The following is a 15,346-nucleotide window of genomic DNA, read 5'->3' as shown; positions in this document are numbered from 1 at the left end:
CTCTCTGCCAGTCACTTCCACCTGTAATCCCTCACTTAGTTTCTGTTCTGCATCCCTAACCAGCTATCAGGTAAAAAGTTAATTCTAGTTTCCCACTTCCTTGCTATCTCTGAAAAAGGTTAACCCCCTTAAATACTTTTTCCTCAGTGTTGTATTGCTTCATGGAAAAAAAATGGCGAAAAGGATAGGCTAACAAAATGACATCTAGTGGAAAAGTCAGAAAGCTGGAAGACGTCTTAATATCATTGTATCAGTGTATCATTGGTCCGCATTGATGTTCTCCCTTACAGGCTTTTATACGTGCTGTTCCCTTGGTCTGGAACGTTCCACACACACCTACCACCTGCCCAGCCCCCTTCCTTTCTCCTCAGCTTTTAAATTGACATTTAAATTACATTTCCTCATGAAGGCCTTCCCTGGAACTTTTAACTAGAGGAAGATACCTTTATGTTCCCATATTACATGGGCTTCTGGATACTTTTTTATTTAAGGTCATTTTCCCCCCTTAGGAAACTGTAAAATTCGTGGGAACAGTGGCAGGTCTCAGTTACTCTTTGCTTGATTTCCAGTATCCAGGTGGGATGCTGACCCTTATGAATTATCAAATGAATACTAAATGAATCAGGAGATGAACAGTTGAAGGGGAAGATGGCAGGGAAGAGAGAAAAGAAAAGGAAGGCAGAAGCACCCAATCTCTTCAAGGTCCCTGCTAGTTCCTCACCTTGATTTTGGGGTAAGGGTGAGCTCTAGAACGTCAGTAGCTGATGGGCTGTATTTCCTACACATCTTACACACATCTTACAAACTGTGTATCCCTTTTCTTCATTTTAATCTCCAGTTCTTTCTCTGCTACATTCAGTTTGCCTGAGATGTATTCACATGTTCAGTGGGTTCTGTACTTTTGCACTCCACATTATTTTATTGGAAATAACCAAGAGAAGTTTTGAGGATTAACGTGAGGTCACCAACTTTTCACCAAGAAAGGCGTTCCATCTTTGACTACAGAAGCCCGGCTTCTTTGCCTGGCACTCTAGCTAGTGATTTTCAAACTCTACTGTGGAGTCTGGTTCTGCAGATATTTTGGGGGCTGGGACGAGGGAGGGTCACACCCCCTCTGATCAAAAGGACCCTAATCATAATAGATCTTGATCAAATCATTACCTAAGCCCGTATCCCCAGGTCCTCCTCGACCCCTCTTTCGGGGATATCCAGCTCATTCAGGGAGTCTGCCTCCATAGCCCTAAGCCAAACTTCTTATGAACAGTGGAAACAGTACAATTACTAAGAAACCCCATTCTGCCTCCTGGAAGAGTGGGTTTTGTTTGTTTGTTTGTTTGTTGTGTCTTTTGGGTTTTGGTGTTGGTTTTTTGTTTGTTTTTGTTTTTTTGCTTTTGATACCCTCCAAATGGAATTTTTGTGTTGTGATCATTGTATGGCATTCAAAACAGTAAAATGCCTTGTGTTGTTACACCACTAAGTAATGAAAATAGATGATGCATTTTTTTTCAAGAACTGCTTCTCACCTTCTTCCTCAAAGACAAAACCTATTTTTCTCTTGTTGAAAGACCTTCCTGCCTTTCAAAATTATTATGTGCTTTTATTCTGGCAGTTTTAAGTTTATATTTTGAGAAATGCATATTGTATTTCTCTGGTTATTGTTCTAAACTTAAACACCTCTGTTCCTTTTTGTTTTCTGTACTTTCCCTCTCACTTAAAGAGGAAACATGCTCTAAGGCAATAGAAGCCAGTGATATATATTCTTATATTTTTTACATGACAGGATCATATGTTTTCTTCTTTCTTTCTTTCTTTCTTTCTTTCTTTCTTTCTTTCTTTCTTTTTTAAGATTTGTTTATTTACTTGAGAGAGAGTGTGAAAGAGAGAGCGGGGGGAGGAGCAGAAGGAGAGAGAAACTCAAACAGACTCGCACTGAGTACAGAGCCTGACATGGGGCTCAATCTCATGACCCTGAGATCATGACCTGAGCTGAAACCAAGGGTCAGATGCTTAATGGACTGTGCCACCCAGGTGCCCCAGGATCATATATTTTCTTAATAATTAAGGTTACTCATGCATAGACTTGAACAGCTAAATGGGACATTAGAGGATTTGGTCCAAACCCTTATCTTACAAATGAGGAAATAGAGACCCAAATAAGTAAAATGACTTGCTTAAACTCAGAGATTAAATGGTCCATGTGTCAGTTAAGAGCATTAATTGTAAGCAGTAGAAACCTACTCTGATTAACTCGAATGACACACTGCTACGTCAAAGGAGAGAAGTAGTGAGTTTTGAAACAATTCTATCCCTTCCAAGGGCATAAATTTCATGCAAGGAAAACAATAGGAAAGATACACAGTACCCATAAAAATAATCATCCCATCCATGGAATTTTTCAGTGGAACCAGACTTATGTGAGAAAGCTCTTGTATATCGATTGATTCACTGAAAGGAATGATGGCCTAAATTTTCTTAAGGAATCACTCACTTTCAGAAGAGTCTCTGAACTCTCTGGGGATAAATTGGAATTGTTTTCAAAGCTTCCCTTTCTTAACCTCTTTTGATTATCAAGGCTAATTGTTACCTTGTCCTCTTTTGTAAAGAAATCTGTAGGTTAGCAACCTTAAATGTTTGAGCATAACTGGGTTATAGATATGTTTATGCTGTTCGTCTGAGAAGGTAGAATCAGCCAGAGTAGTGGGTTCCAAACCTAAGACCCCTTCGCGTATGTCAACGGCAGGGCTCTGTGGACCCACACCTTCGCGTGTACATACTTCAGGACAAACCATTTCTTGTACTTGCTTGTACATCAACAGGCTATTTATTTAAACAGACCATTTCAGGGCTAAAAGAAAAGTGAGGGGACCACTGGTCTAGCAAATGAGAGCCGGGGGAGGTGGGGCAGGAATTGGAAATGAGAACTACAAGAGAGAGTGAGTGCTATGAGGCATGGCAGAGAAGAGTTCAGAGTCATGAAGAAATTGAATCCTCTTAGAAAAACTGGGGGTTTATAAAAATGGAGGTGTTTGATGGTTAAGGATAGAGGACTTGGAACATGGCCAGGATGGTTGGAAGCCAGAAAGAGATGATCCAGGGTCTGTGTGTCTGAATAAGAGAAAATGCAGAGCATGAGAGAAGGAAGGAGCACAGGCTGAGGTTTGCAGTCCTTTAGATGAGCCAGGTACAAGCTGGAACCCAGTTAAACCTAGAGGGGATTTTGTTTTCCCACTTATCCAAAATACAAGCTGAGAGAAACTGTTCCAGACTTGGGCCGAGACTCAAAGTCTGATGACACAGGAAGTGAGGGAAACTTAACTTAGTATACTTAAAATTTAACTTCATTTTTTTAATCAGTAGATATTTACTGAACTTCTGCTATGTGACAAATACTTTTCTAGGCAGTAGAAATACCAAGGAAACAAGGCAGAAAATGTCCTTGTTCACCTGGAACTCATGTTCTAATGGGAGGAGATAGAAAACAAAGAAACAAGTAAATAATTTAAGGAAATAAGATGAATGCAGACAGTAGTGTTATATAGGAAACAAAACAAGGTGATATGATACAAGGTGAGTGACTAGGGATAGTGGTGGGTGGATAATTTAGATGTAATTTGATTTGGTTTTTAAAAAGATCACTCTGGCTGCTGCTTGGCTAACTTGATAAAACAGATCCTATGAGGGAAACTACTGACCTCATTTTGTCCCCTCTGGGCCCCAGGTGACTAACAGGAGGTTTACCCGGCCCAGGTATCTGTATTTAACAAAACATAAAGGAGCATTTTTTTTTTAAGATTTTATTTATTTATTCGACAGAGATAGAGACAGCCAGCGAGAGAGGGAACACAAGCAGGGAGTGGGAGGAAGCAGGCTCATAGTGGAGGAGCCTGATGTGGGGCTCAATCCCATAAAGCCAGGATCACGCCCTGAGCCCAAGGCAGACGCTTAACCGCTGTGCCACCCAGGCGCCCCCATAAAGGAGCTTTTAAACTTGAGACTTAGTGAATATGACAAGACTCATCTTGGCTATGTGGCGTTGACAAGAGCATTTTTTGAGATGGATTGAATCTGGTTTATAAAAAGAACTACATGCATCTTTCCCAAACATGTGCAATAAGCCTTAGAAGTTACACAATAAGGTTCTCCTCATTAATAATCTGATGAAAGCTCCAAAGAGTCCCCACGCCAGACCACAGTGGATCCTCTTGTTGCTGTGTTTCTCCTGCTCAGATCAGGGGCTCCTTCTGCGTTCTGGTCCCCAGGAATGGCTGTGTGATTCTGTATTTCTGCAGTCCTGCAGAATCTACGTGCTGGCAGCTGCATGCTCCCTGACAATGATGTTTAAACTGGGAGGGAAAAAAAAAGACTTTTTTTTTATTTTAAATATTTTATTTATTTATTTGACAGAGAGAGAGAGACAGCCCAGCGAGAGAGGGAACACAAGCAGGGGGAGTGGGAGAGGAAGAAGCAGGCTCCCAGCAGAGCAGGGAGCCCGATATGGTGCTCGATCCCAGGACTCTGGGATCACGCCCTGAGCCGAAGGCAGACGCTTAATGACTGAGCCACCCAGGGGCCCAATAACAGAATTTTTTGATGGGAAACCTATTTTTTCTGCTTGGTGTCCCCTGTGTGTTCCTTCAGGAAACTTTCTGTGTAACATTATTAAAAATCCCTGGGCATCAGTGGCTAAGAATAGCACAGTTCTGTGACTTCTCAGTCACTTCATGCTCCATAGGCTTTACCTAGAAAGGGAATGCAGGAAATTGGTAAGAGCTGGGTGTCCCGGAACAGAATCTTTGGAAGTGAAACTCCTGACCCTTAGGTGGTTGCCATACCCAAATGTCAGCCAATCTAACTGGAAAGCTATCAGCTCCTCTCTGGGTCTTGCTGTTATTCATAAACAAAGATACTAAGGTTTAAAGGACAATAGTCAAATGTCGTTGCTATCTTTCTCTTGGGCAACCAACAAATACCAGTTTTTTTTTCCAAGCAGGAGAAGCCCAATTTCTGAACAGAGCCAATTTCTAAATACCTTTGCCTGGTCCTGCAAAATGAAGATAGTTCTATTTAGAGTGACAATTCATGGTCTTGGGTGTTAGTAAATATCATCTCATTGATAGCGTGTAATTTAAACCTCACAAAACTGCTACTGCAGATTTTACCATAAAACCACGTAAACCAATGATCACCTTTGAACCTGCTTTTGTAGGAGTTGGGATTTACAATGTTTTGTTTTTAAAAGAAGGGCTGCATAGGTATTGAGGTGGGTTCTTTTTCACATAAAGGATTCACCATATGAAGGCTCCAACAAAGGCTACCTTATGACTATCAAGATAGGTGGCTCTGTCCCTTGTCCTAGTAACTAATTGCTCTCTTCGTGACAAAATAGAAAAATCGAATTTCAATTTTAAAAATATCCTAGCCAACCTACTATTTAAATGTTAAAATATATGTTGATTACTTTCTCCCCAAATCACGACAATTACTATCATTTGGCTTGTTTCATATCTATAAAGTATCTCAAGGAAGAAAATTAAAACCTGAGGGTAGAGAATCATATCTTGTAAGAAGGATTTAACAGCACGAGTAAGCCTGGGTTCTGACAGCTACTAGATAAATTTGGAAGCCAGGAAAGATAATCAAGATATTCAGACACATGTTTTAATAAGTCACATTGGAATAGTTGCCAGGTAATGGAGCTCATTAAAGGACGTAGTGTATTCCGTGTAGCTGTATTAAAGATTCAACCATCCCAGAAGCTGCTGATATCCTGTGCTTCCAGTTTTCTGAGAACCTTTACCTGCTCGGCAGACTAGAAGCATCATCCAAAGTTCTTGAGCTTGCCTTTTGCCAAGTTCGGTAGTCTTTAAATGTATCTGTAAAGGTAAAGATACTGGAGTAGAACCAGTTTGCGGAGTCAAGGAAGTGCAGGAGAGCATTCTCGTTTTTGCTTTCTTACCTCATTAACAAAAAAGCATCCCACAGAATAAAATACAAAAATCTCAGCAGACCAATATTGGAAAATTCAAATTACTGCTTCCTTCATAGCAGTAATTCCCTACTGAATGCAGATGAATTCCTATTATTTGAAATACAGTTAATTCAAAACACAGCGTGCTTATAGTTTGGAATAGTTGGTCCCATGAGATATGAGCTCAGACATACTTGTTTACTTCCAAGTGAAACAAGAATTATGATTACCTTCTAATAGGAAAAGAATGGTCTTGGTGAGATTATACATAAAAACATCCTTTTATCCCTATTACCTTAGTGATTAGATTTTTAATACAGGCTCAAAGCTCAAAATGGTTTGTTCAATTGAGTAGCAGATCTGTGGTTAGAGATGCTGGCTAGAAACAGCAGCATTACAGGGTGTCTGTGACAAGGGAAACCCTCTCCCCGGGGGAACTGTTTACCTAGCATTTACTGAAGGTCATGGAAAGCCAGTATCTAAACCTTACCTTAAGCTGTCCTCTTGATTTTCAAATTGATAATGCCTGCACATCTTGCTTGTTAAAATATTTATTTCCCTATAAGTTTTATGTTTAAGCCTCTTGATGAATTGCTGTAAATTCAGCTGTTCCTTTCGTACTCACAGTGAATATAAGTGGGCCCCTTTCACTGATATCAGTGAATAAGGGGTATAAAACCCTCTTGAAACTACAAAGTGTTAAGCGCTGTCTAACCTTCCTTTGTATTTGCCCCAGGGATGAGTATTAGAGGCATAGAAGTGCCCATTAATCCCACCCTTGTGTGGCATGACTTCCCCAGTCGTGGTTGTCTGTCATTACGCTGGTGCTGGGAACTTGAATTTTGAGTAAATTATAACAAGGTGAGATCATAATTTATTTTAATTGCTGATGGATAATAATGGCTAAATAGCAATGGTTGAAATTTATGGAAGTGATATTCAATTTCCTGGTGTCTGATGCCACTCTTTTGAATTTGAATAAGGCACTTACATATTCTGTAAAAGGTTGATAATATAACTAGTTTATGGCTTACCTCACAAAGTTAAAATGCACGGAAGATAAAATGGAAAGAATTTAGGTCCTTAGAAAAGAGCTGATATCCAAATCTAGAAATTTTACATTAACATGTTAATGTGAGCCAGCTGTAGAATTAACAAAAACTCCCAGGTTTGTGGACCTCATGAGAACACAGTCTCATTTACAAAAAACAACAAGAAAAAAACTCCACGACAACCCCAAAATACAAACAAACAAAAAACAACTGCTTGGCCAGAAGAAATATAAAGATGTTCTGATACCATTATGTGAGTTTGTGGTTATCTCTTCATGAACAGTTTAAAAAGATATATAAGATATATATATAAGCAGCTATGGACTATGAGAAACAAACTGGGGGCCTCAGAGGGGAGGGGGGTGGGGGAATGGGATGGACCGGTGATGGGTAGTAAGGAGGGCACGTATTGCATGGTGCACTGGGTGTTATACGCAACCAATGAATCATCGAACTTTACATCGGAAACCGGGGATGTACTGTATGGTGACTAACATAATATAATAAAAAATCATTAAAAAAAAAGATATATATAAGCAGCAAAAACTTAAGAAATGGAATTCGGGAAAGGAATTTATTATTATTTAAGAAAAAATACTAGGTTATTGCTTATCAAAGGTTTTTGCAACTGTATTCTTAGTAAGACAATTTAAAATAATGATTTAAAATTGAAAATTACAGAATTCCCAAACCAAGTGGTTATAAATTACTTAGTACTTTCAAGGTAATACTTTTTTGTTCTGCTCTAACCCAAACACATGATGACTTTCTGAGAAGTTGTGCAGGTCATTTCTTTTAGGATTTAGAAGACGACTTCTATTTTATTGTGCTTTAAGTTTTACCAAAAATTAATAAATAAATTTTCAGTTAAATTACCGTGATAAATATTTAGAGTGTTCTCCAGCAATTCATTGCTGTTAATTTCTCACAGGCTTGTACAGCATATGTGGATTTTATGATCTCTGTGGCCAGACTGATTCGTAAGGAGAGAGGACTGCCCATCGATGAAAGCCAGCTTTCTTTGGAAATGAAGATAGTCATGGCACTGGAAAAAGAAATTGCCAACGTAAAACACATTTTCTCTAATACACTGAATAATGTTACCACTCTTTTTTTTTTTTTTAAGATTTTATTTATTTATTTGAGAGAGTGAGCAAGTGAGAGCGTGCACAAGCTGGGAAGGGGGCGGGGGATGGAGAGGCAGAGAGAAGCAAACTCCCCGGTGAGCCAGGAACCCCAGACATGAGACACGTGGGGCTGGATCCCTGGACCCTGGGATCATGACCCGAGCAGAAGGCAGATGCTCAACCGACTGAACCGCCCAGGCGCCTCAATGTTACCACTCTTTTCTTTTTTTCTCCTATCATATTGTAAAGTAAAAGGCAACTTTTTAAACAACTGGTAAAAATGCATAGCTCAGTAATGAATCATTGACTTTAAGAGGACCTTTGAAATTGTAGAATTTTATAGTAAACTGGGTTCCTGACATCCAGGAGACATTACTAAGTTTGACAAATATTAAACTAGATACACTTAATTACCTATTATAAGTGGATTATACCAAAAGCCTAACTATTTGCAGTCAAAGACTTGTTGAGATGCCCTTGAGACTCAGGGCCCATGTGGTTGCTAACTATTCAGCAAAGCTGTTTTAGTTTTGATGTGCATGGTTTTACCTTGTTTTATTTGAAAGTTTAAGGTGATCACAGAGATTGACTATACCTTTGCTTAATATTAGTCCCTGAACATCGCCACGTGACCTCGCAATGTGACTGAGTTGTGACTGTCAGGCTGGCTTAGAGGATCTGACAGGAAGAGCAAAGCCATGGGGTGTTTCCTGAGTTTCCTCTAGGTTCAGATGAACCCCTGGAGTCTGAATTGGCACTTTCTTGTCTGATGTTCTTCTGACAGAGTGAGTCTACATTCTCAAGGAGTGAACTCTGTCTGAGCGGCATCAAGGTTACTGATTAAACCCACGGTCAGTTTCAGTCTGGAATCTACAGGGCTCTCTCTGACATTGCAGACGACAGTCTGTGCTCCTGAGTCCTCAGGTGCTGGGCACTGCCATCAGAATCTTGAAGACTAAAGATCTTTGAGGGCAATTTTAGCTTTCCTGGAGCTTACGTGAAACCAAAAATCTCCCATCAGAACCAGACTTTGCTTGGAGCCACAGCTGGATGAATGGCGGTTGGATGGGTGACTTGTGGTTCGGTGCTGGAAACGGAAGCGTTAGAGGAGAACACTTTATTGCCCTGGGTTTCTACCACTCGCACTTTCCCAGACCATGTTCTCCTTTGATTAGCCTTAGCTCTCTGCTAGGCGTATCTTACCTCAAAGTAATTTGTGTCTGTGTTTTTTCTCCTCTCTTAGACTCAGGTTGGGGTGAGGTCTTAGTCTTCTTTGAATCACCTATGTATCTCTGGCATTATCCAGCTCATTATTCCACTCAGATGTTCAATAAATAATTGTTTAAATAGGGAATAAATAAGTGACCTAAAGGGGAAACTGGAGCCATTGTCATCAAGAAATAATTCCCATGTTAAGCTTCTACCTTTGGTCTCTCCTGACTTTAAAACTGCTTTTTCCTATTTCATCCACTAGTTGGGGAGTTGTTATTGCATTTCTTTTTTGATTAAGGGAAAAATAATTAAATAAGTAAATAAAACTGGATGCTGTTGAGTAGATAGTATGCTAAACTGGCTAGGCAGGATAGGAGGACGGTCGCAAAACTAGAAGGTGCCAGCACTCTCCTCAGATAACTGAGCTGTGTACTAGGAATTTTTGCTCTTACTTGCTTTAAATTCTTGCAGAAATCATTGTGGTTTTTTTGTTTTGTTTTGTTTTTCTTGTCTGGATTTTAACGGGGCTACTGAATGGTGGCAATGAGGAAGTGGGAGAGAGTATTTGAGAGGTACATTGCAGATGAGTGTATTTGAGAAAGTTACCATATAAAACAATCACAGAAACACCTGAGCTGACCATGAACCCTAGAAGGAAGGAGGCCCGTGGACACTGTCTATGTGGTTCAGCGGTTGCCAAAGTATAAAAAGATTTTTGAAGAATCTTATACTTGACACGGCACCAAATCTTGGTGATTGTTACTGAATGTACTTAAAATCTCCTAAACTTCACTTTTTTGATATGAATTTATCTTAACCATAAAACAAGTGTACAGAATAGAACTTAAATTATATTGTACCTGTTCCATATTTCTTTTTCCCTCATATAGAGCTATGTTTCTCTGATGTATTCTTAGTTCTAAAATAATGATCAAAAATTAAATCCATAGGCTACGACTAAGCCTGAAGATCGAAATGACCCCATGCTTCTTTATAACAAAATGACGTTAGCCCAGATCCAGAATAACTTTTCACTGGAGATCGATGGGAAGGTAAGTAGCAAGTTTCACGTTCTCTGTTATTGTGCCATTTCTAAAATGATAACAATAAAATACAGTTTGTTAAAATTCAGTGATTATTTATTTATTGAAATAAATGGAACTTCAAAATGAATTTAGATGACACCAACCATTTGACTTCATGACAAGAATGGAAAAAAAAAGACCTATGTGAAATCATTGTATTATATTTAGTTAGAATGAATTTCAGAGGTAAAATTCCTTTCAAGGCAGCTGTGCAATGATGCTAGAAACGGTCGTAGCAAAGGGTTTGGAAAACACTATTATATAACCATTGGACTTGGACAGTCAAATAATCAAATCACTAGATTTCTTTTTAACTCCTAAAAAGGATAATTTATTTATAGAACTTGCTATATTCTCATCAAGGCCATCTATCGAGATGTTCAGAGCAATCATGGAGAAAGAGAAAGAGAAATAAGAAGAAAAATCTGTCTCATAAATTCCATTATAAATAGTAGTAATTCAGTAGCGAGGATGTAGTCATCTCTTTTGGGGACTATGTATGTATCCTTGTGTATTAGTTGATGCACACGATTGGGAAATGAAGCAAGATCCATGGGAAAATCAACAAACTATCACATTCAGTGATAGAATTCTCTTTGGCTCTAATTACAGTTAAAAGAAAAAAAATACTGTGTAAAGGTATGACCTATTATTAGGGATTTGTCACATAGAACTGTTTAATGTAGTAAGGGCTTCATAAATCCATTTTGAAGCAATGGTCCAAACCACCAAAGAAAATCAAGAAAAGCATATAGCACTTAATATTTAATAAGTGATCGGTATATTTATATACTTACAAATATATAAACTTCTCGAACACTGAAATGTGGCATTTCAGCAAGATTTGCATAATCTCCATGTCTGTGGTTTTTTTCTTGGTTGAATAACCACGATTCCCATTTAGAGAATAAAAGATAAGATTTCATCTTTTAGCAGCTCCAAAGTGTAAAAATTGCACACCTGTAGACCCAATACTGATAGTTTCAAATGTGTTGTTTGGCTCCATTGGACCATTTGCGTCGTATCTCTAACATTACTGTACCAGTCCTATGACAATAGTATGCTTTCGTTTATAGCAGGGTCTCCACTGAGATGTATTACGGTGTTTGAATGGATTGTTATAGCCACTTTTAAAAGATAAACACTTTATACCCATTTAAATTTTTGCATAAACCAAGGAAGCTTATTTTTAAAGCTAAATTCCTTTTTTTTTTTTTTAATGTGAGTTAGACCAAGATGGATGACACTGAACTAAACTTCTAGCTGTATATTCTCTATGCTTAGAAGCTTTGCTTTTGCTCTTAAATGGTTGGTTTAATGCTGCTATTTAAATAATCGTGCTACAGAACTAATTTTTATTCAACAACTGATTGAAACAATGGAGGAAAAATTCCAAACAAATATCAGACTGACCATTGTGATAATTACATAGTGATGCAACTGACACCCTAACCATGTCTGACTCCATAACCGTAACTGAGTCTTAGAACCAAGAAGAGAAATCCAAAATTACTGAATGTTTTATGCCTGCTTTTTTCTAGCCATTCAGCTGGTCAAATTTCACAAATGAAATCATGTCAACTGTGAACATTAATATTCCAAATGAGGAAGATGTCATCGTTTATGCTCCAGAATATTTAACCAAACTTAAGCTCATTCTTACCAAATATTCTGCCAGGTAGGTATGTCAGAGTGCCTATGTCCTCAAAATTTACATTTACTAGCACTCTTTAGAAGCTTTGCAGCCTCATCTTTTCTGTTGCTGGGTGGTGGGTTTTTTTATACAGAGATCTTCAAAATTTAATGTCCTGGCGGTTCATAATGGATCTTGTAAGCAGCCTCAGCCGAACCTACAAGGAGTCCAGAAATGCTTTCCGCAAGGTGAAGAAAAAATCTCTTTTCTTAAGACTTAAAGCGTAAAGAGATACATGGTTATGAAGGCTTGCCATGTACACTGCTAGAATGTGGTGAACTTTGCCAAGAGTCAACATGCCAAGCGTTGGTTATTTCGCCCATATTTAGGCTGTGTTGCCTCGGAAAGCCAGCTTTCATGGGCTTTGCCATCCTATGATTGTCTAGTCTGGCACCATGATTGAATTGCTCTGGAAGCAGATGCGTTTGGTTATTGGAGCAGTTCGTGAGAGAAAACTGGCTTGGTTTTTTGTTGTGTTGAAAGTAATTGCAAGGGTATATATCTCAATTAATTTGACTTTCAGGTGCTTGTAGCACACTAGCCATACAGACAGAAGGACTACGTTGATGTAGACAATCCCTTGAGGGCACACCTACCTGGGGACAACCGTAGGCCTTTTGTTAGGCTGTACCTTCACTATTTAAACAATCATCCTCGTAGTCCTATGGTGAGGGAGGAGAGCAGGAAGGATAGAAGGAGGAGACATTTTGGCAAATGTACTGGTTGGCATTATGGAAAGGAAATAACTGTTTATTTGAAATTTTTAGCTTTTACCCTTTGAAAGAAAATGTAGACAGATTTTTAAAATTAAAGGATGTAAAAATGGTGTCTCACTCAATTTCCCTTACTTCAGTTAACCCCCTCATTAGTACTTCAATTTATATAGATACAGTTCTTTTAGTACTGGAAGTTCAGCTTAAACATTAAAAAATAGGAATGTGTTTTCTTGTATACCAGATTTCTCCCCTGTTACATAAATTGAACATCACTTCATGTTTTTGCTTATGCAGTTGGAACTACTATTTTTTTGTTTGGTTTTGGTGGTGGGGGGGAGCATTTTGCTGTTGTTGTTTCCTAAAGCTGTCTGGAAGGATATTCACCCGTAATAGCCAAAAGTTCTGCTGGGACATGCTACCGAAAATATACCTTGTTTTCGGATTATTTATAAGTAAACAGTCCAGTTGGATTACATTTTGTTAGGGCAAGGGCAACATGCCTTGTGAGGAGAAGCAATGAATATTTGCAAGAACTTAGGGGACATAAAGAACAGAGTCCTGTGGAATGTGTGTTCTCCTTTGCCGTGGCCGTCTACTTGTGGTCAGATGCCATTTCCTTTCTCTTACCCACAGGCGCTTTATGGCACAACATCAGAAACAGCAACGTGGAGACGTTGTGCAAACTATGTCAATGGGAATATGGAAAATGCTGTGGGAAGGCTGTACGTGGAAGCAGCATTTGCTGGAGAGAGTAAACATGTGGTAATGTTTTCTGCACGAAACTCTATCAGTTAGTTGTTTGCATCGAAGCGCAATTACGATAGTTCATAATTTGGCTAAAGTTTTATTAATTGGCAGAAAATCTCAGAATCATAATTTGTTGTTATTTCTCAGTGAATCTCCCCCTCCCTCCCCCAAGGGTCTGGTTATGTTTCTAATCTTAATATTGTCAAGTCCAAAACCAATTGTCCATTTTCCAGAAGCAGTGTTTTCAGAGTACCCACGCACGTGTTCTGATGATAGAGGCATTTGTAAAGTCCCCTATTAGCAAGATTGACCAAGAATTAGTGTTTTCTGAAAAACTTTGAAAGTAAACCAGGGGTTATTTGAAATATAAAAAAACTGTACTCCATTTTTCATTGTTGTTGAAATGAAGACAATGGAACTTAAAGTGAAAGGAACTATCAAAATACTACTTCTTGCTTAATTGAATTACTAACAGTGATGACAGTTACTATTTTATGTGAATTCTTTTATGATCATGGAAACCATTACATTCTAAAGTTGATTTTTTAATTAATATATATATAAGACCTATTTAATCACTAGTGTAGTAGTAGCAAGATTCCTTTAAAAATGTAATTATCCACGTATATCATTTGTTTAGGGCATATACTATTTGTTTAGGTCACACTTTATCTATAAGTGTTCATGTATTAACATATTATTGAGTCCTATAAAGACAGCTTATAGCCCTATTTTTTTTTAAAGGTTTTATTTATTTATTTGACAGAGATAGAGACAGACAGGGAGAGAGGGAACACAAGCATGGGGAGTGGGAGAGGAAGAAGCAGGCTCATAGCGGAGGAGCCTGATGTGGGGCTCGATCCCATAATGCCAGGATCACGCTCTGAGCCGAAGGCAGACAATTAACTGCTGTGCCACCCAGGCGCCCCTATAGCCCTATTTTTAAAAATCTGTGTTACAAAAAATTAATTCATGTCCTAAATTTGTCTTCTGTTCCTTTGGTTTTAGGTTGAGGATTTGATTACACAGATCCGTGAGGTTTTTATTCAGACTTTAGATGACCTCACTTGGATGGATGCTGAAACGAAAAAGAAAGCTGAAGAAAAGGTAAAATCGATTAATTAATTAATTAAAGAGGCAGAACTAACTGTTAAACAATTTCTTTACAAGAGAAGATGAACTTTTAAGGAAGTTCAGAAAAAGAATTCAGAGATTGCATAAAATGAAAGCAATCTCCTTCAAGATGTCATGTTTCCAGGAGCAGTTTTCATGGATAAAGATTTGTTTCTATGATTTTTCACCTTTTATTAATCTCTTTACAAAGAGATAACAGAAACTCCTACTCTCCACGTTCAATTCAAAATTTTGAAAGGATCCCCAATTTTCCTTTTTTTTTTTTTAAGGACTCTTCAGAAAACAAGAGGAAAATGTTGTATGAACAATAAAGATCTGAAAGATACTATCAGTGGTTCATATTTTTCCTCTTTTTATAAAGCATATCCAGAAGGACTCTACCAAAGCTTAAAAATATCCTTTCAATTTTTACGGCAGATTTCCAGCCCAATTTTTTAAAACATGCCTTATTTAGATTTTATGTGACCTAGGAAGAAAAATACTAAATTTCTGTCAAGCAAAGGTAAGGTGGTGCATTACTTGAGTATTACATGGTGACTTGAGATGTTAAAGAGATGTTGAGAGAGCCTTTTTATAACTATTCCTATCCACCCCCATTGTACACCTGTTATT

The 15,346-nt window shown here is 38.3% G+C and overlaps 1 protein-coding gene across 4 annotated transcripts in view; it reads left to right on the top strand.

Moving 5' to 3' along the window:
- MME (membrane metalloendopeptidase) overlaps positions 1–15,346 on the top strand; it is a 105,996-nt gene that overhangs the window by 41,850 nt on the left and 48,800 nt on the right. For all 4 annotated transcript variants that reach the window (XM_034664186.1, XM_034664197.1, XM_034664204.1 and 1 more), the window contains 6 exons: positions 7,952–8,086; positions 10,310–10,411; positions 11,986–12,122; positions 12,232–12,325; positions 13,487–13,615; positions 14,609–14,707. In XM_034664186.1, coding sequence (XP_034520077.1) covers positions 7,952–8,086; positions 10,310–10,411; positions 11,986–12,122; positions 12,232–12,325; positions 13,487–13,615; positions 14,609–14,707 — 696 coding nt within the window. The remainder of the gene's footprint in view (positions 1–7,951; positions 8,087–10,309; positions 10,412–11,985; positions 12,123–12,231; positions 12,326–13,486; positions 13,616–14,608; positions 14,708–15,346) is intronic.

Source organism: Ailuropoda melanoleuca, chromosome 1, assembly GCF_002007445.2.
Source record: "Ailuropoda melanoleuca isolate Jingjing chromosome 1, ASM200744v2, whole genome shotgun sequence".
Taxonomy (NCBI): domain Eukaryota; kingdom Metazoa; phylum Chordata; class Mammalia; order Carnivora; family Ursidae; genus Ailuropoda; species Ailuropoda melanoleuca.
Note: the sequence above shows the minus strand (reverse complement) of the source record. Positions and strands in the feature narration are given on the sequence as shown.